We start from the raw sequence: 27,663 nt of genomic DNA, 5'->3' as shown, positions 1-27,663 counted from the left end.
CATTAATCTCCTTAGCAGGATAAAGTCAAATTAAGCCTGTAAGCATTTTTAATGAACTGCTGGACAGCCTCCAAGCATTGAGCACTAAGGGATATCAGCGTGTTAAGAAACATTACACACATACATGTCGGAGATTAAACCCAAGGTGTTCAGTCACACTTTCTGGCCATTGAACGCCATTGTCTGCTGCTTGTTTTATTTTGCTGGAAAAAGACATTTGAAAAACATCGCCTTTTGTGGAAATGTGGATGGTATTGTGCACGTTTTCGATGAGATTCAAAATCAATAATGTGATCGCCATTAGCTTTCATGGAATATTCATGTGCCGAATATGACAGAGAACATGGTTTGAGTTTTAATGCAGTGGTATACATCAGTCACGTGGGGCTCTTGAGTTTTGTTCCTCTTTATTGGTCAATATGGGCCAGCGATCAAACCCCCAAAACGGTCTGTTGGACTGTTTTTTTTTATTTTTGTGTGAATGCTTCTGAGTATTTCTCTTTTATTCTGCAGTTGTGCTCATGGAAACTATGTATTGCCAGTGTGACAATGTTTCATAAATTGGAGCACATTCAAATTAAATACACCATTTCTGGGTACTGGGAGAGAGGTGGAGTTGTAATTATTATAATTATGATTATGATAATTATATTATGTTTTCCTTGTTTTTAATATTGTCCAGGAAATTGAAAAAACTAACGCTAAAAATCAAGCCAGTCATACAACCAATCAAGAATAATGAGGAGGGAAACAGTTTGCATATTACCACCATCCAACCCAACGATGACTACCCAATGGGTCCTCTGTCTACGCAACGGGTTTGTTTTTCAAACAGGAGTCAGGTGACAGCTCACCAGAGGATCTTTAAGTCTAATTTCTGACAATTATAAAAATAAACGTTGGAATATTTCCTTTACTCCAGCCCGTTAAGATTTAATACAAATGCATTTAGCTCATGACTTATGTGCACATCAACCCACGCCACACCCACTTACTTACTATCCCAGCCAGTCAGTGAAGGTCAACCTTGTGCACAAATGGTGACTGTGTGATTACCTGCGCATTGACTGAAGGAAATTATTGCAGTCATCATTAGCTGAATCTTTATATGTTAATAAGAAACATTTAACATTTAAACATTTGCATTAAAAAAACTCATAAATGAATCAGATCCTGGGGAAACTTATATACAAAGCAATGGAACTTTAAGAGAGCGGGGGGGGGGGGGGGGGGATTAGCAGCCAGATATCAACACTATAAATGTAAGCAGTCCCCAAAATTAACAATTGCATTCATTTGTCAAAGTCATAGAAGTGTCGTGTGTATTGACAGGAATGTGAGTGTAATTGAGGAATGTAGTAGGTGGATAGCCGTCTGGGTTCTGTCTGAACAGAAATGGTGATGCAACCACCCCTCTGATTGACAGGCCTGATACAATCTCTGTACTGGGAGACATTTGGATGGGTTATGAAAGCAGTCGTAAAGAGAGTAATGACCTGGAGGGGGGGGGGTTTGTGTCGGACGGTAGTCCGTGCTTTGCAGGTGGGTTTTTGGAAGGATCTTGTAAACACTGCTCCCCATCTGGGAATTGATCCCAAATCTTGTTTGACAATGGTTTTCAGGGATGACGGTTCACATGTGAACTGAACCATGTTGAGTTCAGATATCGCAACAGCTCAGACTTCATTATGTCTCGCGCTTGTTATGTGCCTCATACACTCCTCCTACTGTACATATGACTTACAGGAGATGAGTGGGGACTTGGAAGGGACTCGCAACGCATGCAGTATGTATGCTGTAATAATATTATCCAATATATGATAGAAATTATGTCCAGTGTTTAACTACACTTAAGTTGTGTTTGTTGATGTCCTTGAATATTGAGTTGTGTTTGCCTTTTACATAAGGTTCACGGTTTCTCCCGACTGAAAATGTTTTCAGTTATACATTAATTTCCAAGTTACATATAAATAAGCTTAAGTTGTAGTAGTCCCCGGAACAAACCTTGTGTACTTATATATACACTGTTAGGTGTATACTGTGTATCAAGGCTGCCAAGCCATGTTGCTGGAGATCTACCATCCTGTCGGTTTTTATTTCACCCCTAATTTAGCACAGCTGATTCTACTAATTAGCAGCTTGATTAGATCTGTAGTTGTTGAATGAGATGTGCTTTGTTAGGGTAGGAGTGAAAATCGACAAGGACGGTAGATCTCCAGGAGCAGGGTTGGGCAGCACTTCTGTATATCATTGTGGATTTATGTTTGAATATTGTATTTTTTTTCTATAAATCAATACAATTAGTATATGGTAGCTAACTATTCTGTCCCCTGAGGGATTATGGGAAATGAAGTTAGGAGATGATTTCCTTCATGTCAGCTGTCTGACTGTGTGCTCAGCAGGTTTATGAACTCTCTACCAGCATCACAAAACTTACCTGCATAGCCAAGACACTTGCTTCATGCAAACTGTGAAAAGCTCATAACTCACTGGCTGTGGGTTGAGGGAGAAGAAATATACGCACGTTGTGAGCATGCATCATTAATATTGAAATGCAGGGCCTTTCTTTCTGAACCCAGAGTCAACACAGGGATGCCTTGTAAAGAAAATGTTTCGGAGTTAGTGGTGGATGCCATACTCTAGTGGTCAAGAACTGGGAACTTTCCTCAACCTTTGATCCATGGTGGAGACCAGAGATGAGATAGAACTGGCCTTGTGCCCTGAAGGTTGGTGGATCAAATCCTAGAATGGCTGTCCACCTCAATTACTTCACTGCGGTAAAAGTTACATTGCTCCGGGCAGCGTTGTCCAGTAAGTTGAACAACAATAGTTGCATCTTTAATACTTAAGAGGAAAGTGCAAAGAACGCTGGTAGCATAGTTAGCCTGAGTGAGTTTAAGGTAGGCAGCCCTAACTTTCAGATGCACTCAGGTGTATTTCAGGAAAGTGGAAGCACTCTCTCTGATGCAGGGCTAATGCAAGCGATCCTTCACAGAGAGATGATGATTTGTAAACCAGGGAACTGAATGAAAGATTGCCTGCAGTGACCTGAGTTCACTGAGAATTTTATAAACCCATGCAGCAGAGATAATAACCTTAGAATTTAGTATAAAATAATTCAATATTTTCATTATAATGCAATCAGAATATCAGAAGTATATGTATATATATATACATACTTATGATATTATATATACGCATGCCTACATACATACATATTGGAACTACGTTTCACTTTAAACTGATTAATTTGTTCTCCATACGTATTGGAAAATAGTAATGATCCATAGATCGATGTCAGTGTGCGATGGATTGTCTGCCAATCCGAATAGGTTGCCGGCACTGTAAGTAGTTCATTACTTACTCAAGTGATGGAGAAAGGTACTGGATAGCCTAGCATTTGGTGTGCCGGACTGAAGACCTGTAAATATGTATTTGTCAGTAGCTTTCTGCAGTGCACGTGGTCTATACAGAGATACACGCCAAGCTGACGATCAGAGAAAGGTCAGAGGTCAGCGGGGGAAAAAACCTTTTTACCACTTTAGCACCCTGGGTAGCCATGGGAGCCTGACAAGTGCTTTTGCTCTGCCTGTGGTTTTACAATGATTGTTAACGTCTCTGATTCAGATGCATTAGTCTACCAGTGGCCAAGAGTTCCAGAGTAGTTTGCATTACAAAATATTATTATTATTATTATTATTATTATTATTATTATTATTATTATTATTATTTAAATATGAGGTAAGTATGCAGCCAACTTAATAACAAGACACACCAAGAGGCAACCTGTTTCCTTGTGGTCGTCATTAGCAACAAACTGCCTCCAATTAGATCTGATCCTAAGGCCGAATCAATTGCATGCTCCGCTCTTTGATTACCTTTGAAAATATTTATATTTCCTAATAACTCGAATGTAGTCCAGCGGCCCCTGATTAATCCCAGACAAAACTGTGCTTGGGGGGGGAGGGGGGTTGTGGAAAATAATGCCTTTCATTGTACCCCACTGTTGCAGACAAATGGAAACCCTGGCCACCCATAGCCGTAAAAATGTCAGATTTAATTTTGTAATAAATACAAAGATTTATGCAAAGATTTAGAGTTTCCAAGTAAAATGAATTTCATATTTTTGTTACTTCATGCCAATGATTCAGAGCAACTGTTCATTTTTCTTTTAAAGAGACAATACAATTTCTGGTTTGTTGTTGGTCTATATTTGACAGACATAATTGTCTCAAAATGGATGATAGCTTAAGGATTTATTATGAAAATATTATTGATCACTAAGCACCATGGTCTGAAAATTAGCTTGCAACGTTTATGTAGCTATCAATTAATGAAAAAGAACACAAGACACAAAAAATACACAAACACAAAATGCATAACCGCATGCTTTATTAAATGCTAAGAAACTATGCGTTCATTGTTCTAAATCAAGAGTCCACTATGCTAAATCATTGTTTATGAACCCTCTTCAGAGTCATAAAAAGGGATTTGTCTTTCTCTGTAAAACCTGGTTGAACATAATCATGTCAATAAAGTGATTTTAAATGAAATATATAACCAGCACAGTGATTTAATATGTCATACAGTAATGCCTTGATTCCATATTTAGCATTTATTAATTTGAGCAAAAAGAACTCGCTTTTGTCTGACGCGCCGTCTGAAGCTGCCGATCCGAAGAGAGACGCCCGAGCGCGAACGACGTCATTCGCCCCGGTGTCAGAGGACGGATTTACGGCCAAGTGGAGCTTCTCCGAGCGCGGACGCGGCCCATCAATCTTTGCCGCGTGCATATTTCAGCGGGTGACTCCGCCCGCCCCGCGCGACGCCTCCTGTCTGGACGCCCCAGACGTCCTAGAGACGGAGGCGGGGCCTGCGCTCCGCTGCCAGCGTTACGCACCGTGGGGGCGGAGTCTCCCGACCAACTGCCGAGAAAGAAGAAGAAGACGGACAGACAGACAGAGACAATCTAAACACGATTATAATGAGTGCAAAACACATGCATGGTCCACCACACACACAGAAGCAGCACTGCAAAACATTATAATTACATTTTTATGTGTAACTAAAATCCTTAATTTACGTGCACAAAATGTGTTTTATATTTATTCAAGTATTGATTTGATTGTAAGGTATTTTGCATGTTCACTAGGTGTGTGTGTGTGTGTGTGTGTGTGTGTGTGTGTGTGTGTGAGGTGGGGGGGAGATGAGGGGGGGGGGTGTATTGTGTGGGTGGGTGTGAGTGTGTGGCTGTAGGATTTGATAAAAGGTACAAATCTGAAATATCAAAATATTATAGCAAATGCCTAGATTGAATCACAGCTTCATAAGTACTGAAGACGTTTGATTAATTGAGAGGGCAGCTTTTACATCTGAAGAGCCGCTATGAGTGTGACAGCAGCAGGGTGAGAAAGAGAAGGCACAGAGAATGATCTCCAGGAGCCTTTCAGACATGTTCTTCTGCCTCCCCGCTGTCCAAGCCCACAGGCTCTTGGGCTTTCTAAACTTCGCATGCCCCGCTCCGTGGTTTCAGCTATAAGCCAAGCGCATTCCTCTCGTCAGATCCATCGAAAGGTTTTGCCGCTCTGCAAAACAGATTTTCAAACGACGGTCAGTTACAGTTGGTGAGAATGCTAGCGAGGTAGGTAGCTAATTGGCAGGGAATACAATATATTAGTGCTAGTTCACTCAGTTAGTGCTAGTAGTCGCTCTTTCTTTCTCCCTATTTCTTTTCTTTGATTTTGTTTGTCCTGTTTATTTTGTTCTTATTTAGCTTTTAAGTGTATGTATAGACCTTGCAGATACTCTGATTGGTTGCAATAAAGGAGTGTCAAAGGTCTCTCTCTCTCTCTCTTTCTCTCTCTCGCACTCACTCACTCACTCCCCCTGCCCTGCTTGTACTCGAACACTGGATTCCATTCGAGAGTGCTGACAGTAAGTAGATAACTCACTTGCTGCATATTTACATGTGATTCGCTTGTTACAGATCTGCATTTGCATCAAGCCTGAATAAAATTGTTATCGACTGCACTGTACTTGAGTTGAATTTTTGTGGAAACCCTTGGATTTTTAAATTAATTTATCTTTTAATATTTAAGGGATATGAATGAGTTGCACAAGTAAGCCGTACATACAGTACCTGTCTGGTCACAGGGAGCCAATAATGTCTATTTGACAGTTTTATTACTCTGCTAAATCAAAGGAATTAGATTCTGTTATGAGCTGCTGCACGAGATGCTGTACTCCATGCTGCATAATTAGGAATCCTCATTATGAAAGCTTAACATAAACAGTGGACCTGCAAAAAAAAAAAAACACAAGCCAGATTTTTTGGAAATATATGTATTTTCTCTTTGTTACTTCCAATACAAAACTTTCCAAACCTTATTAAACAATATTTCTTTTTTTTTTTGTATCTGAAGAAATATTGCTTATGTTGAAGTTGTTCTCATATTTTAACCAGTTTCATATTATATTATGGCAGCAGTTTAAGAAACAAAGAGACTGAGTTCTGACAAAAATCTGTACTTCGAACACTGATACTTTCTGTCCTGTAATGTGTACAGACTGACTGTATTCCACAGCAATTCGCACAAACATTTCTGTCAAAACAGGGAATCGCGCACTGACATCCTGACGACATTCTCCTAAAATAATTTCAGCATACATAACCAAACAGGAAGCAGACACAGACAAAGCAGCAGTCAGCATTAGCTGACAGCGAATTAGATTCATTTCAGTCCGTTGTTTAATAGATCCTAAGTGGCAAATCTGTTTCTCTCTTCAAAAAAAAAAACATTTTGTACTACTGCCATGTATACTAGAAACAGAACAATGGACAAAGGAAATTTCTGCAGACTTTTACATTCACATTACATTTAGCAGGCCTCTCTTATGCAGAGTGGCTTACATACTTTTCCAAAGAAATAAAGCCGAAGAGGCTTCATGTCAAGAGCAAGTTCTTATATTCGGCAATTGTCATCCTGGGTGGCAAGTAAGTCTCATGACCCAGTTCTGTCTTTCCAATCGCCTTTCAGATCAGCGGTAACTTCCTAAGTGTTGTGAGCCTTCTTGCCTTTTTTTTTCTGAGTTTCTAAATTACATTTGCGTTGCGGCTATTGCATCCGTATCTCTTATTTTAGCACGACTTGAACAGAAAAAAAAAATGCATAAAAATGTTAAGCAGCCACAACGAAAAGCAACGGCCATATATATCTGGTGGCCAATCGGTGTGTGCTCACGGGTTGAATCAAGTTCCTTGTGGTGGCTCTTTAGCCTGCATCTGTTCCGGTGATGCGTGTGGCATATCACTCATTAACAAAAATGACTGAACGTACCCCAGCTTACAGCGGGTTTCTACTTAGCACGCTGGGTCCGTCATAAACTTCAAAGGAGCTATATATTCGGGATGAAAACCCGCAGGAACTTTAAGCGTGCACCTGTACACCTGTCCTGCCTCTCTCTCTCTCTCTCTCTCTCTCCGTTATCATCAATGTAAAGCGCAAGCCGCAGTATAAAAGAAACACAGAGTTTGAAGACTGCAGAAGAGAGCTTGGCACTCAGCCTGAAGAGAAATCATTGAAACAAATTAATCCTTTGCTGTTTAAATTGACACCATAATCCATCATGGCTGAATCGAACTCTGAGCTATCTCAGATCTGTTGCCTTCTGAGAGAAGGCCTGGGGGCACACAGACACTCAGAGCGGAGAGGGAAACCCACATTGCTGAATGAACACGGGCTTACACACACACACGCTCACACACGCATGCTCACACACACACACGCTCACAAGCTCACACACACACATGCACACACACTCACTCACACACATGCATGCACGCAAACACACACACACACACACGCTCACACACACGCACACACACTCACTCACACACACGCACACAAGCTCACACACACGCATGCACACACGCTCACTCACAAACATGCACGCACACACACATACACACGCACTCACACACATAGACATTTATGCTGTAAATACACACACAAGCTCGCACACAGATGCACATACACACAAACATCCTGTGTACACACATACTGGAAGTGGATACACACAAACGGACGCGCGCATTTTCAATGCATGCACATCGTACGAAGAGGAACCATGTGCACAAACCACAAATGAGGTTTTCGCATTTCGATTAAAAACGAATCACAAAACGCGCCAAATGAGCACGTGATTACGACCGCTTGACGGGGTTTAAAACGACATGCCGCTCGGCACTGCGCTGATGTCACCCGCTCACCGAGGGAGCAGGAAGGACATCTGAACTTTTGAAAAATAACACAGTTCAGATCATTGCCAGAACGACGACAGCAGATCTGCATACTCACGGTCCGTTAAAAGTTCTTATTTCTCACGGAACCAAGTCTATCTCGCTGAGGTTTGGCCCTCTCACAGAACACATATTTTCTCACTGAAAAACTCCCAGACATCACTGCCTGAAAAAATCGTGATATGTGTTGTTCTACCACATCGCTGTTCATGTTTATATATATATATATATATATATATATATATATATATATATATATATATATATATATGAATTCATAGTTATGTCAGCAGATTTCCTAGTTTTCATTGGATAAACATCCTAAAAGTAAAAGCCCTCTGTGAACCTCTGAGTCTGTTGCAGCTTAAGTTATTTTCAAGTTAACTCTACAATCTACCCAACCAGACAAATTGGATTTTCTGTTTGGGTTTATTTTCAGTCACCCTTATGAGGTAGAGGGGAAATATTTCCTGTTTTTTTTTTCCAGCTTCAGTAAAGTTTGAGAATTGTTTTGGTGAGTTTTCCTGCTCTCAGAAATAGACGGCTTACATGATTCCTTACCAAATAGGAGTGTAGCTAATTCTCCTGGACAATTCTCTGACTTTCACTGAATATAGATTCATCATTTCGCAGTGAGCTTCGGCTATCGTTAACAGCTACTTTTGCTGTGACTGAAACAGTTTTTTTGTGAAGTGTACCCTGTAACATTTCCTTATCTGAGCTTTATCATTTAAAATTTGATGAACAGATGAAGCGACTGTGTTAAGAGTTAAACTGTTTGTTCAAACGTGAGGTTTGCTAAGGCTTTTGGAAGGAAATCAGATTGTTATGGCATGGATTTCCCACAAGACATTTGCTATATCAGTGAGATTAATCCGCTTATGACCAAGTGGAATTGATATGCCATATTCAGGCTATTTTTGAAAAAACACTTTTTCACTCAGAATTTATTAAAGAGTCTATTCACCGAATCTGTGGCATGATCCAGTATGTGTGTGTGCTGAATTGTGATGTAGCAACAGTGTTTTAGCACTCTGGAACCATGTACCACTTTAGTTTTCAGCATCTGGTTAATGTTATCCTAGCTGAACAACAAAAACTAAATGTTCCCTAGGTGGTTTGTGATAGCTAGCTCTGGTATGTAGTTTGATACATTAGGGTAATAAACAATTCAACACGGCACTATGCAGTATAGCATATGGATATTCAAAATATAGCACGGTCGTGGACCTTAACATAAATGGATCACAAAAAATATTAATTGTTAACATGCAAATGGGGGCCTTTATTGTATTAAAATAATCATAGGCTGTACTGAGCTATAGAGAAAAAAAAGTTTACCGTGAGTTTGACTTTGCTCATTTTTCCCCATTGAGATTTGCCTTTCAACATGGTAGGCAGAGAAGATTTTTTGGCACATTTTGTGCTTATTTTGTAAGTGCCCAACTGCGGTAGCCAGCTTTTTATTTAAACAAAAAAGCACAAAAAAAGGATAGTCGAAAAATAGTTTCTTTCTTTAGTTTACTGTGTAAAAAATGTAAACCCTTCGCACAGTAGGACAGAAACACTGTCGCAGTCCCCTTGTGCGTGTCATTAAAAAGGACAACCTAGATACTGCGTAACTGAAAGCACGGCAGAAGTAAGGGCATTATCGCACGCACATATTCACACTCACAGCCCCTATCTGTTGGGATTTTTGTTTTAACAGGAAACATAAATAACGGCTAAAATTACTGTGTGCATTGCCAATTTGCTTTGAGCAAACGTTTTATTCCTCAAATAATGAAATAATAACCAACCAGCTTTCTGCATCATGGAACCGATGCAGCTTCCCCGACCCACTCACCACATACCGTTTCATAAAGGGGTTAATATGTAAAGATCTTGACCATTTCAAAAAACAAATGAGGTACTTCTTTTTAATCTTATTCCAAAACAAGTCCCATTTGAAGGTAAACACAACACATCGCATCTCATTACACCCAGAGATTGAAATGGAAATCCAAGTATCAACAACTTATCCTCTGTAATAAACATCACTTAATTCTCTGGTGTGCTACACCAGTCAGGTTTAGAATTAATATTTTTCTAGATTCATTCCGGACACAAACACGCATGGAGCTTCACCAAAGTACACATATATCTATCTACTTCACTACTGCTAATTTCAGAAAAGTGATACAGCTGGCAAAGAAAAGTTACTACAGCTATATATATATATATATATATATATATATATATATATATATATATGGAAAATGGAGTCAAGGAAATTTGGTATATTATTATTATCCTTAATAAATGGACCGCGGTGTTGCATAGTTTCTTGTTTGTTTATGCTGACTATGTAAAAAAAAAATTTTTACTTTATTGTTGTAGCCAGCACTAGCAAATCACATTCAAATATCAGATATTCCTGCTGTAACAATTTGCACTGGACTAATTCTCATTGAACGTAAATTAAAAGTTAAAAGTGGTGAAATGTTGCAGTAGGGGCTCCAGCCACATGCCATTAATGGCTGATAGGCTTACGTGTATATCAGTGTGCATATGTGTGGTGTCACAAAGCGATGATTTTAAAGGGGAAAAGGTAAAGTGAACTGAGGAGGTTATGCTATATGGGGTAATGAATACATGATTGTTATACTGACAGCAGCGAGACACCTAATCTTTTGACAGGGACTCTCTTGATGAACTCACAAAAGACCCAGGGTTCTCCTGAGTGAAACGCCTGCGGTTCTCCTCAGTAACAGTCCTGTGGTACTCGTCAGGCCGTACCACTCTGTCAGGGAGACATCTCCTCAAGTGTTGTGCAGCCTCAAAAGAACACACCCAGCCACCTTTTTTTAAAAAGGCTGCAAGTAATGTCGAACAAATTACAACATATTTGGGCAAACCGCCAGGGTTCTGTGTGGAATAAAACCATAATCCTGTTCAATTTGCTTGTAAATGATATCGGAGACTCTAAGCATAGCCTAGAGATTTCAGTTGAGGGATCTTTTTTTTTTTTTTAGAAAGTTCACTATGTGTGTGTGTGTGTGTGTGTTTGTGTGTGTGTGGCGGGGGGGGGGGGGGGGGGGGGGTGGTTTAACAAAAAAAAACCCTCTATAATTAGCAGCCAGCTTTTAATATTTCTACAAATACCTTTGCCTTACTTTGAAAGGAACTGCTTGAATCCAACTTTCAAAGATCAGTTTAAAACCACAATGGAGAACATATTTTCTTAACATAGCTGATTAAATACTTTCCTCTCAGGAATTATTATTATTATTATTATTATTATTATTATTATTATTATTATTATTATTATTATTATTATCGTCATTGTAGTAGTTGGTTATTATTATTATTATTATTATTGATAATAATAATAATAATAATAATAATAATAATAATAATAATAATAATAATAGCAGAAGCAGTAGCAATATGCAGTATATGTGTATGCACCATTTTGTTGTATAATACACAAGATCTGAATCTGTTTCCTTGTGTTTTTTTATTTGTATTTTTCTTTTTTCTTTTTAGTCTTTTGATATGTGAAGGCGTTGTGTTGCCAGTTAAATGTTGTTAAAGCTTAATTCTGAGTAAGTCTTCAAATCACAGGTGACTTTTGTAATGCTGTGTTAAAACGTCATCAATGCAGCAGCTATACAGGCTAATCATTGCCTTAAATGCAAACATCCCATTGTAATATGTGAGTGCATATAATATAATATAATATATGCCTGACTTTCACAACTGATATAATGATGCAGGTAAAGCTCTATTAATTATTCTCATTTTATTTTGCCCAATAACCGTGTGAACTGGTGGCATACGATGTGATTCCTCAGAAATTAGTACGTCAACTTGAAATAGATTTCTTCAAAGGATATGAGTATGGCTCCTGGATTGAATTTGACAAGTGTTTCAATAGCTCAGTGCGCAAGTGCATCTTTTTCCCCCTTTAAGCAACTTAATATGTAATATGTGTTTACACCTCTGTTACATGTTGAATTTAGAATTCAAAACTCTACGAGCGCTACGACTGACATGGCCTGCGTTGACAGCGGAGACAATAAGGGTAAACTGCACCTCCGAGCGACCTTTTCAAATGATCTTTCACTCCTCAACTTGACATGTCTTGTGCCGAGCGTGAAAATAAAGCGTAAGAAAATATTAATTGATTGGCTACCCCATATATGGCCTACGTTTCTTCCAATCTATAGCCGATGTACATTGCATGCGTTTCGTTATTTAATGAAGTTACTTATCGCGTAGCAATATTGTGCCATGTTACACACTCCAAGGTCAGCTATTGAAGACCGTTTTTTGACAAACCTATGATAGGCTACATTGCATGTAGAGTTGTTTTTTACGCGAAAGGCGATGGACACGAATATGTAATGCATATGTTGGTCGATATGAGTTAGGCTGTCATAGTATTATTATTTAGGCTTTATGTAGTCCGTTTTAAGAATTATGGGTTCATTGTGTTCAAACATGATTCTCAGCCCGGCTTTTCTCATTAGTCTACTCACGACGCGAGTTTAGTTGAGTAATACTCAGGGGACACTTCAATTGCATTTCAGTATTTGCCAGGGACCGAGAGATCGCCGTAGACGTGCTTAAATATTCCTGGACAGTCCCGACCGGCAGTTTTAAAAGCGCACCGTCTGATCATCGTAACGGCGCTTAACACAGAGAGCAGATAGCTAGTTGCCGATTACTTTGAGATCCTCAGTTTTTGGTGATTATTTCTGCACACCAATCGAACTATTAAATGTACACCAAGACTCGAAAGGAACGCGGTGGCATTAATGATGTGTAGCTACGTTCTTCCTTTGTCCTCTGGGAACAGTCCCTTTTCAACGGTTCTAAAATAGAATTACCTTGGATCTATAATTATACTTCACCGCAGTTCGCATTCCTTATGTCTCATTTATGTGGCTTCCCAGGGATTAAGAATGGCATTGTTCCATTATAACCTACAGCTATAGGCTACTTTATGAGGTTGGCATTGTTGTAACCTTGATTAAAAATGTGTATATATATATAAATCAGAAGAAGAAGTAGGAAGTGCGTATTCGAATTATGGATTATTGGAATGCACAAAATGCATTGTTCATAGTGTGACTGCACATTTAAAATATGTACAAGCCTACAAAACGTTCACCATTATTAAAATTCCAGTTGGTGTCCATACTGGTATTACTGTATTTAAAACATTCTACTAATTAGCAATGACAGAAGTTGTACTAGCATACTTAAATCGATGGGAATCTTTATGTCTTCTCTCTCTCTCCCTCACGTGCGCGCGCACATCTGATTAATTTACGCAAAATATTGCATAAAAAATTATCCAGTTGCAATTAGAAAGACGGACAGATAGACAGACAGACAGACAGACAGACAGAGTGTGCCTGCGTGAGTATGATTGCGGTCTTGTGTTTCAGCAAGGCCTACGAATTTTTGCCTCCAATGAATGTGCACCGTTTGAATGCAGTATCCTCAAACGGGTCTAGTCTTAGATACGTGTGCCTGAATGGACAGACAGAAAGAACGCGATAGATTTATACGGTCAATTAAGTGAAACCAATTGGTTATGCGATGTAGAGTGTAGAACGGATAATTCATTCGTCTTTTACTGTTTTTTTTTCTCTTGTCTTTTGACTCAATCAGTCTCTTAAAGTTGATTAGACTGGTTAACCTTTGCTCTGGTGTGGGTCTGAAAGGGTTAATCGGGCCAGGATCTCAGCGGCCTCGCGGTCGGGTCTCTATATCTTCCGCTTGGAAGACCGAGTCAAACGGAGCATTGTGAGTGTAACTGAACTTTCTTCTCATTCGCCCAATACCTCGAGACTCACCTACCTACACCCAATTAATCGATACTGAATGTCTACCCTGGAGATGGTCGACGTTCTTAATTAACCCACAGTTTCCGGCACGCCTTACAGTCCTGTCAGTCATGGCCCCTGCCACTTGTTTCGCCCGCGCGTCTGTCACTGATGACAGGGATGCACAATCTCCAGTTTTGGAAGTAGTTCGCCCATCCCACACGTTTGGATAACTGTATTTTCATTACATTTCAAGTGAAATTCCTCAGGTTGTGCATTGTGTCCTCTTTCCTAGGAATATAGCCTACGTCATGACGCGAGAAATGTGCTTCATGTCAGTACCTTAATCGATACTTTTTATCCATTTTTCTTTCATGTGTGTTTCTAGATTCATCCACGTTTTCCTTAAATTCCTAAATTCCCTTACCTGCATATTAACGGAACCCCTCGAGTACAAGCGGTTAGTTGTTGAAGCACCCCCTTGATGTCAACAACTGGCTCTCCTAATCACTGGCTATCGATTCGCCTAACTCCATTTATCCCGATTAGAACACATCTTTGAGCACCGTGTTCTTGAGTGTGCGCTTTGCTTTACAAACAATAAAAAGCGTTTCCCTTGCTCTGCACTCTGAACGGGAAAAATCGTTAAAATTCTTGCAATTTGAATGTGATCAGTAAATATTTAGTGTAGTGACATGTCTGCCTCTAGTTCTAATCAATGGAGACATCAATGGGTGTGCGCTTTTGTGTGTGGCGGTTTGCAGAGTTCTCTATATAACCCTTACACGGGCCCAGGGAAAATGAGATGAGAAAGTTATTTTCTCACTCGAGAAAACATTTCCAAAACGCCCGAATTGTACAGTGTATACATGTTTAGTGTTGTGGTTAAAGTAAATCAAACTAAATGATTACCTCCATCATTCACGTGGAACACTATATTCGAGTGTTCGTTCTTTGTTAATATTATTATGATTACCGTGATCATAATATCAGATCAGCACCATGTTCTATTTATATATGGCAAATACATAATAGCCATTTGTTTCAAGCAATTAATTACTTGGCAATTGAATTACAATTGCGTGGAGTTTTCTCGCGTCCAGTCCTCACTTCACGTTTATCCAGACTTTAAGTCCAAACAACCAATGTTTGCATATCCCTCAACTTTACTCAACATACAGCACTGCATATATGCGTGCGCGGTCATCACTAATATTTAATTTAGTTTCTCATTGTTCATATGTGGATTTGCAGTCCCAAACTTTTTATCATCAATTAGGGGCCGAGAACGTGTTGCGCAGTTTAAAAAACAGATATATTTTAGGTTGAGGGAGCACCTTGGTGTCCTTTGAAAGGCGCTGATGCGAAAAGACAAGGCGGGACAAATAAAAATCGATTTTTAATGACCCCCCCTATGCTGCATTCTCCATCCAGGGTCCGATGGCAAAAGTCGACCTCTTGGCAATATTGCCGCGGTTAGAACATTTACTTAACAAAAAATCCGAAGACCACGTGTGAAACACCTGGAATTCTGAATGTATTCATGTTTATGGTGTGTGTGTGTGTGTAACCATACCACTCCCCTATTCTGACCTTATCCATGAATGTTTATATATTAAAATACTGATTTAATGGTGTCTTTTTTTAACCCACGTGCAAACAAACCACTGTAAAGGTAAGTAGATAGTCCACCATATTTGTGAACTTTTAAAACACAGTTACTATTGTGAGTAAACTGCAATCAAGAAAAAAAAAATAAACACAATGAATCCACTATCAATATAAACTGTCAAATCTTGCTTACTAATATGTTTTATTATTACTACACCTCTACCTGCTCATTTTATTATTTTAATACGGCTGATTTTCATAATACGTTGGACTAGTGTGTGCTTAATTATCACAAATATGTAATGGGATTACCAGGAGTGGATTTAATCAGGCCTTTCCTAATTAATAAAATAAAGTTGATTACTTACGTTTTTATGTACTTTCCCAGAAAAAAATACCTCTCAACACCCACAACTCGAGATTCACCTCAGTAATGTGCGGTCACTGGAAAGTAATGGAAACCTATATTCAGCCTTCTCTACTCGGATTTTTTATTTATTAAAAAGTCAGCGGGCGATAAAGCATATAAGCTAACAAGATGGGTTTTCTTACATACAGACAAGTGTCTACAATGACTGCACGCCCTCCGTCTCCCCCCATATTTAGCACATGCGAGGCTGTAGCGCGGTGTAGCGCGATTTGCTGAGCAGGAAAACGTATCAGAGTGATCAGACCCTTTTTGCTATCCCTTTCTTTTTCTTTCTTTTTTAAATTTTCCTCTGGACTTTGTCTCCCTAAGCAGAATATGCACATTATTTTTTTGTATTTTTTTTCTTTATCTCTGCTTTTAAGGACACCAATGAACCGCTTGTGACAAATTGCGGAGATCTGAGCAATAAAACACCTTACGCTGATGTATATTTTTTCAGTTTTGGCAATGATGGTGTGTGTAGCCTACAGTTGACATGTGTCTGCTCGATTTTCTTTCTCTTTTTTAAAAAAATATGAAGCGATTTCTTTCATAAATAACCTACGTCGAGTGGAAAAAAAACTCAGATTCTCCAGCCAAACAAACGATTAAAAAGAGGACCGCGTGCATTATATTGCCTGGTTATCACGAGAGAAGATGTATCGTGCAGAAGACGAGTCGGCAGCATATGCTTTTGGTACGTTTGTAATCAAACCAAAGTTTACACACACACACACACACAGCCTAAAATGTCTCTAAGTAATCGATTTTGTTGGAGTCCAACACAGGTGGGGTGCGATGTGATTTTTCTACATTGTTACTGCAACGCATTAACGTAAAGAGTTCAGTAATGTTTGAACCTGCAGTCCTTAAATGAAAACGACTCCACTGGGGATAGTGCGTTTTGTGCGCCGCTTTTTTCCATCGAGATGTCTCTCCACAAGGTAAGGCCGGAGAAAAGTGTATTAAACCACATTTAGCAAAACCATAACTTATTTAGGTTCATTCTATAACTTTTCGACGACTTTGGTATTGCAGCAGTTCCGGTTAGGCTACGTCCCGTGCTAAATGTAGCATTATTTACGACCTATGTATGATCATGCGGGTACGAAAACGATGATAAGCATGCTTGCATTTATCAAACAAGTGGTACAAAATCTCTGTACTCACCGCTGGTATCATAGCAAACTTAGAATCCAGATGAAGAAGGTTTAATTAAAGGAAAGCACATGTTTCTATTGACAGCCAGTTTTTTGGTTAAAGGGGGAAGGAACGGGGACATGACCAGATGAAAAAGTGTAGCGCTCAGGCTGAACGAGGCAGTGGTTGGGCTACCTAGAACAATAGGCTGACAACACAAAAAAACACTCCGGTGAGCATCCGAATACATAGACGAAAAGGTATGGCGAAGACCCACCCGAGTAATTCAGCGGCGTCCGAGCCAAATACAAGAAAATCCTAAAGCAGTAATCAGAATAAAATGGGCACACGTTACTTTTGTGTTGGCGCCCGACGAGACATCGAAGCCCGTTTGCCCTTAAGATGGCTTTTCTATTATAGCTGGAATCCAGGCAGAAATTATTCATACGCTAGGGGGCACCCAGATACTGTAATAGATCCCGCATTCGGTATTTTTTTCCGTTCATTGGTAGCATATGCTCGGATTTGCCTCTAAATTTTTCAGTGGACGAAACTCTTGACAACCCCCGGAGATTTTCAAAGTACCGCAAGCCTGTGATTGAAAATTGCACAGACTTGGAGCTTCAGTAGCACAAGAGGAGACACTCGCTCCTCATCGGGGAAATCCTTGCTCTCCGAAAGGAAGAATACCCATTCGCCAAAATAAAACTGTGGAAACAGATATTTCGGATATGTGCCTGGCCACCACGCCTAGAACAGATTTATCAAAGCATTTTTATTTGTCCGTGGATATAATATATTTATTTTCCTTCAAATTAAGTCTGTAGTTAGTCTGTGGTAGTCTGCAGTTATATCACAAGTTTTAAAAGGTATACAATTGTAATTATATCATATATGTCTTGCCCAACTTTTATATCACACGATGTGCTTGCAATGGACATGTGTATCTCCTTTAGCTTAAGTTTCCGCATTGTACCCAGAACTGTAGGCCACTCCATGTCAATGTTACTGTACAAGCACTGCATGCGTGTCATAATTGTGTTCCGTGTGCTCAAATTAACGTTTTGGTTCTAAGTGTGTGCATATGCATATTTCTAAGCCGCACAGCTTACAAGCGGATGCATTGTGAGCATCTGCTTTCAATGCTATTATTAATTATTATTTTCAGTTCAACCTTTCATGTTCAGTTCCAGGCTTATTGACTAAGTAGAAGAGTAAATTGATGATATATACGGACTGTTGTATTGGATTGTCTGTGGATAACGCAAAAGATACACCAATCAATTCTTTGACCAATAAAAGTTATTTTTTTCCAGTGGATATATGTTTATCAAAACGGCTTTTAAGTTAATAAATTACAAATTAGCGAGCGCCCGCGTGCATTTTCCATTGCTAAATTGCATAGGATTATTATTATTATTATTATTATTGTTATTACAATTATACTATACAGCCTAATTCAATTCATATGTGCTTACCATAACATAAAATGATTAACTATTCGAGATTAATAAAATAGTAAATGATTTCATAAAAGCATACAAATATTGTGCAGGTTATAGTTCAAGTGTAGGCCTATTGTTTGTAATTTGACCATGACATATCAGTAGTGGGACATAATATAGGATATTACATTGTTTAAGAATTTAAATACGTAATATGCACAGTTCCAAACACAGGCACGCGTCAACATAAAATACGAAATAAGACTGATATTAAATTTGCATAAATACATCTCTAGTATCTTCTTCCCGAAATTGGAAAACTTAGTGGCAAATAAACTGCGCAACAGCTAAACAGAATAATTAGTAAGATGCATCTATTCTTACGTGTAGCTACAGTAGTTCTACATGTGAAATGTAGGCCTAAGAGAAGAAAAAAAACATTGAATTTATGGCAACACCATTCAATTATATATTTTCCTATTTACCATTTCTAGTTAGCGTTCCTGTACTAAAGTACAACTTAAAAAATAAATAAAACGAGTCTTTATATAACACTAGTTGCTAGTGTTTATTTCCCTTTAATTTAACAGATATGTTAGTTAAATGCATACAATATGGGAAGGGATTTTTTTCTACTGTACGGCCTAATGATTTCTCTTTAGGACCAAGCAGAATCCGCCCTCCAACTGCCCCCCCTCCCCCTCCCCCTCCCCCTCCCTCCCTCCTTTCCCCCGCTTTGGCAAAGCACCAAGTAGCACAAGTGCCGACCAACCAATGGGGTTCAAGGGGCGGTCCGTGTGCTCTGACCAGTCAAACACAGTCACTTTCCTTATATGGCAGCCTATCTCCATGGTAACGTGTGCTAAGTTGCAGCAGTCGTGTCAAAGTTCACTATATAGAGAGCTCAGTGAGCTGATCACAGAGAAAGCATTCCGCCAGCCCAGCTCCTACAAATCGCAATCATTTCCTAGCCTCCCCTTTTAACATATTTGATCACTTTGATTCTGTACTCTATTTCTTATTATTTTTACGCGCATGAAGGAGGTTCTGTAGGTTGTGATCTTTTATTGTTATTATTACTATTATTATTATTACCAGTGCGCTTCTCTTGCTTGCCGGAGAGTTGACTTCATATCTGACTACAGCACTGGCTTCAGCTGCGTGCGGCTGCTAGTGCAAGCTAGCTACCTCAATAAGAAGAAAAGGAAGAAGCAGCAATATTATTTTTTACAGTTGATGGTTTCCTTCAGGACTTTTTGTGGGATTTGGGATCGCTCGTTGCTGGTACCTTTTCAGCGTTTCCCTTATTATTCATGTTATGTTTTGTTTCTTTTTTGTGCATCTGGTTCATCGCTCAACGTGAACGGCTTCGTCCACTGCGATCCAGTCGTGATATCTTATTATAATTTTATTATTTTCTTTATGTTTTTCGTGTTTGGTATCTGAATGGCTGACTGCAAGCGCCCCTGGGCTTGGCCTCTTAGCGCACGGCTGCGATTCGGCTCATTATCGCATCAGATTTAAAACGTGTACTTAGGCTACTTTTATTTCGTAAGGCAGAGATACTGGTGTTTTCAGTTATTTTGCGCAAGTTTCAACCGACAATCTAGCGACAGTTCACCGATTTTTTTATCTTCGCTTTTCTTGCCAACGGCTACTCTGTTCTTTCCGAATAACAATCAAGGCACCACGAATCCAAAAACGGGAGACAAAAAGTTTCTTAACGTTGACTGATAGATATGGCAATGGTAGTGTGGAGAGGTTCCCAGGACGATGTGGCCGAAACCCAGGGCGCCCTCTCTTCGCAAGCCCCGCAAGTAGGACCTTTATCCCTCCCTACTCCTCAACCAGGCCAGCTGAACCTTGCAGGCTCGCAGGTCGCGCCGCCGACCCCTCAGACGCCGGTCCAAGGCGGACCCCCGAGCAATACCGCACAGTCGACGCCGACGAACCAGACGAGCCAGGTGGAAAAACAACAGCCCCAGCACATCGAATGTGTGGTTTGTGGGGACAAATCGAGTGGTAAACATTATGGCCAGTTCACATGCGAAGGGTGCAAAAGCTTCTTCAAACGGAGCGTACGGAGAAACCTCACCTACACATGTCGTGCCAACAGGAACTGTCCTATCGACCAGCACCACCGCAATCAGTGTCAGTACTGTCGCCTGAAAAAATGCCTCAAAGTCGGCATGCGACGGGAAGGTATTGGGATTTTTGTTTTCTTGTTTATGTCTTTGTCCGTGTTCCGTACCGAACTAGTGTATTATTTCCGCTACTGTGTCTCCCTTTTCTCCCGACTCTACTCCAGGCGCCCGGGCTGAAACACGCGAGGAACCGCCTTCGTTAGCCTATACATGTGCGGACGACGGAACATATAAATGCCGCCTTTAATCGTTTGAATGAAGTATTTTGTTTAAAAGGCATTTTGCTTCCGATTATTGTTACTGATTCATTGTGAACGTGCGGCTGTAGTGATGTGATGTAATTATACTGTCCAGTCAGTTTCCCGGTCACGTTAATGGGGACGTAGATACGTGCATCTGGATTTGAATAACACAAGTACAGATACGCCGCGCTGTTATGGCGAAGCAGTTAGGAGACATCGTGTTTCAATTCACACGTTAGTGATCTTGGAGTCATGTTTCTTTCATCTTTTTGGTCGCCGAAGTAAAAAAGAGCCCGAGTAAATCATACAAACAATGCCTTGCATTTTAGCTTCATAAAATAGTCACAGAGGTGCAGATTTGGAGTATAGAATTGCCTGAATAGCTTGCTAGCTAAGTGGGTTGAGCGTTAGCTTGCAGGAACTGCCTTGCTTTCTTTGTGCTAGCGTTCAGTGAGCACCAATTGCAATTCTACTAAATATTGAGTACTGATTGCAATTGTTTATCGTAATAAAATAGTATATATGAGTGTGAAACTCGTATCAAACTAAAAAACAGATCACGCAAAAATGCAAAAGTAAACTTGTAATTCAATCCTTTGTTTGGAACGTGATGTTTATTCAGATTAAAAATGACTTAAGTAGGACACGCTGATCAACGTTTCCTATTTGGCTACTAAATTGGTGTCTATTTTAATCAGGTTCTAACTTCATACACGCACGCACTTCTATATTCCTATACATGCACACATTGGCTATAGGCTACTGTAATTATTATTAATAATAATAATGTGTAGAATTCAGGCATCAATATCTGCAGTCTCTCTTTTTACTGCAGCTGTTCAAAGAGGACGGATGCCACCGACGCAGCCACACCACGGTCAGTTCGCCTTGACAAACGGGGACCCTCTGCACTGCCATTCCTACCTATCCGGATATATCTCTCTTCTTCTGCGAGCGGAGCCCTACCCGACGTCCCGATATGGCAGTCAATGTATGCAGCCAAACAACATCATGGGCATCGAGAACATTTGCGAACTGGCTGCCCGGATGCTCTTTAGCGCCGTGGAGTGGGCTAGGAATATTCCCTTCTTTCCCGACCTGCAAATTACGGACCAGGTGGCCCTTCTGAGGCTGACCTGGAGCGAGCTGTTTGTGCTCAACGCTGCTCAGTGCTCCATGCCGCTGCATGTGGCTCCACTCTTGGCGGCGGCGGGCCTACACGCCTCCCCCATGTCCGCGGATCGAGTTGTCGCCTTCATGGACCACATAAGGATCTTCCAGGAACAAGTGGAAAAGCTGAAAGCTTTGCACGTGGACTCCGCCGAATACAGCTGCTTAAAAGCTATTGTGCTTTTCACCTCAGGTAAGCAGTGGAATTGTGAATATTTAAGTAAATAAATAAATATGGTCGAACAGTGTCCTGACAAGGCGTGCTGTTGTTGACAGATTTGTCAAAAGCGTTTGATATTTATGCATGTAGGTATTATTCATTACACGCTAAAAATGCAGTAGAATGTAATACCATATAGGCTACGTATAAATAAAAATTAGTGACCTTTGCCTTGTGATACCAACGGTGCTGACAAGCGTTTGCATTGTGGGTGCTGAAAAAACGTGCCACAATGAAATAGCATAAGCAGCACTGATAATAAGTATTTACATTTAAAAGCGAATTTTCCAGGTGTTGCACCTTATAAAAATAAAATAATTAACCGATTACCTGTTCTTATATTCTGCAACACTACTTCGGTTGTAACAACTTCTCGTTTATATTATGAGACGTTAAAATATTATTTTAAATGAGCAGTGAAAACCTTGATGTATGGTGACAGTGTTAACAGATGCTACAACTGTATGAGCAATATTTAAAATATTTTTGTGTATGTTTCGAAAAATAATCCAGGCCTGTCAAACTTGGTCTGATATAGGGTCAACGACAGACTTTATTCACGGTTGCGCGCTTGGAAATTATTTGAGTTATCATTAAATGCATTTTTCACATTGCATGGTATTTTCTTTATACGCGATCAATTAATTTGTATTTATCCGAAATGACAGTTATAAATGATGCTATGTTTGGGGGAGGAGAAAGAGATAGGATGGGAGGAAAGGACTTTCCCTCGGTTTCCTATGTATTTAAAGCGTGCCTTGCTACAGTCGAGGAGGGCCTCGGATTGTATATAAAACAAATCTCATTGAAGTTTGTGAAGCTTTATTAACTAACTACGCGTCAGATCTTCAATGTTTGAAACCAGGAAACAGAATTTTTCAGTAAATGTGGGAAAAGGTTTTACAATCCCGTCCTTGTTTATGTTAGGGTGATCTGGGGATCTGAGGGGTTTCCTGGACTCACTCCAGAAATCGGTCATGACCCTAGCTTCCCCCTTTTATTATTACATTACAGAATCAAAGATGGGAATATAATTCAAAATAGAAACGCAAATGACGACATATACTACAGAATATAGACACACGTGTGCACGAATGGGTATGTGTGTATGTATACATATAGGACCGACGCTGAATTGATAGTGTGCTTTCCAAGTTCAAGTTCAAAGTGTAACTTATACTTATTTTCGTCTTTCGTATTTTATACATTTATATTACTATGTTCACTTCGAATGTGCATAGGTTTTATTATTTTATTTTACTTTTATTTTTGGGTCATTTGCATGTTTCCATTTAACACCTAATCATTGCACTAAATGGCTTTATTTGTTATTTAGTTTTAAATTTAGGTAAAGCTACTAAAATGTGTGCGTGTATATACGTGTGTGTGTGTGTATGTGTGTGAGAGAGAAGGGGGGTGGGTAGAACGACAGAGAGATGTTTTAAGACATAAAACTATTCTATTAAGCGTTGTGAGAATAATGTGAATGAAAACATGAAAAATGGCTTGCTCTGCTACAAATATGCGTCGGCCATATTTAGTGGTGATTACAGCTATTCATATGAGTGTGCCAGACCACCGCTGAACGTACTCTCTCTCAAAGGGGGCTTGCCTGGGGTTTTGTCGTAGTCGTTTAAGCGAAATTAAAATGCAGAGCAGAGGTCAGGTCACAACCTCGAATACGTCCTGCTCCGGCAAAATCGAAGACGTTCTTATTATTTTGGATCTTGGACACACTGTTTCCAGATCTTTTAAGAATAATGACCAAAGATCAGAAAGAGAGAGATAGATGTCTGCCTGGTTGTTTCTGAATGAACTCAATTGTCGAGTCGCTAACTTCAGAATAGGCTACTGCTGCCATTTTGGTATTATTTGAACGATATGAATTGTACCGTTGGTAATATGATCGTCACTGCATCATCATCTTGAAAAATAACCTATTTAAAACATAACCCGCGCTTTGCTTTAAACAACACGTGCAGAGAATAATCATACAAATTCTTAATGCATATTTAAAAATATTTGAAAATGAATTGGAAAAAAAAAAAACATTTTGTCGTTAGTTATAAATATGGGTGACTGAAGGTATCCACAGTGTAATTAAATAGACATGAAATTGTAATTGTAGCGAGCGCGCCAGCAATCAATACTTGAATGCGTAATTTAATGCATTGATAGTGCATTACGTATCAGTGTTAAACGTAATATTGAAAATGCATACCCGTGGTATGACACACATACACACACAGGCGCGGGCGCGCGCACACACGTGTATATATATATATATATATATATATATATATATGTGTGTGTGTGTGTGTGTGTGTGTGTGTGTGTGTTAGTGTCATTGCTGCTTCAGAATTGAGTTCAGTGTCTGGCCTGACATTTTCATCTTTTCTCCCGTTTCCAGATGCTTGTGGTCTCTCAGATGTGGCCCATGTCGAAAGTTTGCAGGAGAAGTCTCAGTGTGCGCTCGAGGAGTATGTCCGGAGCCAGTACCCCAACCAGCCAACTCGATTTGGGAAGCTTTTACTGCGCCTGCCCTCCCTCCGCACAGTCTCGTCTTCAGTCATAGAGCAATTATTTTTCGTCCGTTTGGTAGGTAAAACCCCTATTGAAACCCTCATCAGAGACATGTTGCTTTCCGGAAGCAGTTTCAACTGGCCTTACATGTCAATCCAATAAGCACGAGGAGGGGACGAGGAGACCGAGGCTACAATAGTTAGAATAGCGCTTTTCTTAGAAGGGAAAAGACTGTTACACGAAGTTTACGTATTGGAAGAAAGACGTTTTCAAAAGTGACTGTGAATTTTAAAAAATAGACATTCAGTGAACTTTCGCAATCCACGTAAAAAGCTCCCGTATCATTCTGGACAACTTGCTACTTATCATTTTTGTTAATAAAAGAAAAAAAAAGATTTTTGGTAAACATTCGAGGCAAATTAAACAATACAGTGCATTTAAAAAAGGCTAATTTGGAGAAATATAGGAAAAAAAGTTTTATTTTCCAAATGATATTGTCCTGTGTCCATGTATGTATAGCTGTTTTGTATTTTTTTCTCTCTTTTCTGGTTCGAAACCGGCTAATGTGATTCTGTAGTATGCAGTATTTAATATAACCATGAATTCTTATGAAACAGTAAAATAATGTAAAAATATGTTCTTCAAGAATTAAAACTAAATCCAAAAACAGTATAGAGAAACGATATACAACGCTTAATGCTGCGTAACTAACTAATGGTGACCCATAATTTTCTGATGAAGGCAAAATTAGGGGAGCTCTAAATGACCGTTTGTGACCCAAAAAAATGAAACAGGCTACTGCGACAGTAGATATGACAATATGTATAATTATAAAAGATTCCTCGTCAATTTCGCTTTTTCGGGCATTGGGTCTAAGAGACTCGAGACCCTTCCACTACAAACTTTTCAGGTGACAACCGTGCAGACTGATCGTTGTTCATTTCTAATTCTGTTCTTGCAATGCGTTTGTAGCGTAGGCTACGATCAGTATGTAGCCTTTGAAAACTTTGAGATAATGTTGGCACTTACAGTTAACTGTCGTCGAGTAGTCCAGCTGAACTATTTTTATTTTATTTTATTTTATTTTATTGTCAAGGACTGATGTTTTAGATGTTTTAGTTTCAAATATTTTATCAAGGATGATATCCAACGGTTAGCATGAATTTCATGAAAACAGGACTGAAGTAAGTGAGAAGGATAATGTGAATTGCAATAAGAAATGATTACGCTTTAGTAGAGTGATATAGTGCGGGTTTTATTTAGTTATTTGTTATACTCGCCTACACCCTTGGATCCAACACCCATCATCAATTATATATATATAATTTTGCATCTCTAAGAAAAACGCGTTGACGTCAAGGGTCACTTTACTTTTTCATTTTTAAAGCTAAAACATTTTTAGTAACAGTATTACGTCCCCTGAAATGTCAAAGTGTATTACGTAGAGTAATGCCCAGTACATGTCGAGCATTAAGTGCCTGTGAAGCGGGAAATTATCAATTTGTAATAAAAATGTCAAAAAAGAAAAAAAAAAAAAAAAACCTTGGGAACACTGTTAGGTTTGAAACGTCAGTTTTATGATTATGTGTGTCACATTTAAAATGACAGCAATTAGAAACAGTATTGTTGTAAATATAGGTCAATTCTTTTCAATGAGTTTTATTTTTTATTTTCTACAGAGTACATGTGATTAAGGAAATCTGTGGTTGCCATTTTTTCGGTAATTCAAAATGTCTTCAAACTGAGTGACAGACTTAGCTAGTAGCACTGAAAGTTGTTTTTAATGTATATACATATTACAAAAATGTTTTGTTTGTTTTTTTCCCTATGTATTTAGACTGTGAATGCATGGCCACAGGTCGCTAACCTATTTTACATTTGGTATATATATAAATGTTTTTTTTGACTGTATAGATATAATCTGTGCATTCAGTACAATAGCCCTTGTATTTAAAAAGAAACAAAGCGTTAAATAAGGAGACGTAACAGGGTGAGGTGGTGTGGAAAGGGGTAGCTTTTTTAGTGTTTCGCTCCTTTTCGGTCAGTGACAGGCGCCTTGTGTGCGTGAAAGCTTGCAATTTTGGCCTTGATTTGGGGCTTCTCTTCAACACTTAAGACTCCATGTTGTGATTGGATAAAAAGGGATCATTATATAGCTGATTGAACCGTGATCTTTGGCTGTTTCTAAGCCACTTATGGACCAGAGAATGATACATGATTGTAATTATGAACAGTTTAAACAACTGACCCACGTTTTTATATATAAATATATAAAAATATATTACTGCAGGGTATTGATAACGTATAGATACTTTTTTATTGTTATTATCATTATTATTATTATTATTATTATTAATTGCAAGTGATATACGTGAGTGTGTGTGGAAGTTTATAGTTGAAAACAATTCTTGTTTGTTTGTGTTAGCTTATTGTAAACAAGCATTCTGCTGTAAATTTGTTCTTGGTATTAAATTATAATTTATGAATTTGAAATCTAAAGGTATTTGACGTTTTTTTTTTATTCTGTGTTTATCCTGAAAACAATTGTGCCTCTTTGCAATGAGGACAGAATTGTATGTGTTAGTGTGTTTATGTGTGTGGGGGGGAGGGGGGTGGTGTTGTGGATTGGGGGTGCCAGAGA

At 39.2% G+C, this 27,663-nt stretch overlaps 1 protein-coding gene and 1 long non-coding RNA gene across 7 annotated transcripts; one reads left to right on the top strand and one right to left on the bottom strand.

The window, feature by feature from the left end:
- Positions 1-4,375: 4,375 nt before the first annotated feature.
- Positions 4,376-17,947, bottom strand: LOC118214930. 2 transcript variants are annotated; one of them, XR_004762725.1, is made up of 3 exons: positions 17,309-17,938; positions 5,371-5,585; positions 4,376-4,925 (listed from the first exon to the last, which is right to left on the bottom strand). It is a non-coding gene; the product is annotated as an uncharacterized LOC118214930 (long non-coding RNA). The 2 variants fall into 2 exon arrangements; XR_004762724.1 differs by having other exon boundaries at positions 4,376-5,585; positions 17,309-17,947.
- nr2f2 (nuclear receptor subfamily 2, group F, member 2) lies at positions 16,278-27,521 on the top strand. 5 transcript variants are annotated; one of them, XM_035395225.1, is made up of 3 exons: positions 16,278-16,835; positions 21,945-22,472; positions 24,910-27,521. In XM_035395225.1, exons 1-3 carry the CDS (start codon positions 16,796-16,798, stop codon positions 25,182-25,184), a joined length of 843 nt encoding a protein of 280 aa, XP_035251116.1. In that variant the 5' UTR covers positions 16,278-16,795; the 3' UTR covers positions 25,185-27,521. The 5 variants fall into 5 exon arrangements, with proteins under 5 accessions (XP_035251116.1, XP_035251117.1, XP_035251114.1 ...); XM_035395226.1 differs by lacking the exon at positions 16,278-16,835 and adding an exon at positions 16,889-17,082; XM_035395223.1 differs by lacking the exon at positions 16,278-16,835 and adding an exon at positions 19,622-20,925 and having other exon boundaries at positions 21,927-22,472.
- The last annotated feature ends 142 nt before the right edge of the window (positions 27,522-27,663 follow it).

This window comes from Anguilla anguilla, chromosome 16 (genome assembly GCF_013347855.1).
Source record: "Anguilla anguilla isolate fAngAng1 chromosome 16, fAngAng1.pri, whole genome shotgun sequence".
In the NCBI taxonomy this organism is placed as follows: domain Eukaryota; kingdom Metazoa; phylum Chordata; class Actinopteri; order Anguilliformes; family Anguillidae; genus Anguilla; species Anguilla anguilla.
The sequence above is the reverse complement of the archived record's forward strand: the minus strand, read 5'-3'. Positions and strand labels throughout refer to the sequence as shown.

Excerpts from the sequence above, each read along its gene's own strand:
- nr2f2 (XM_035395223.1), top strand. The coding sequence starts at position 20,463 with ATGGCAATGGTAGTGTGGAGAGGTTCCCAGGACGATGTGGCCGAAACC. Across the intron at positions 20,926-21,926 it reads AGTCGGCATGCGACGGGAAG|TCTCTCTTTTTACTGCAGCT; the intron begins GTATTGGGATTT and ends CAATATCTGCAG. Across the intron at positions 22,473-24,909 it reads TATTGTGCTTTTCACCTCAG|ATGCTTGTGGTCTCTCAGAT; the intron begins GTAAGCAGTGGA and ends TCCCGTTTCCAG.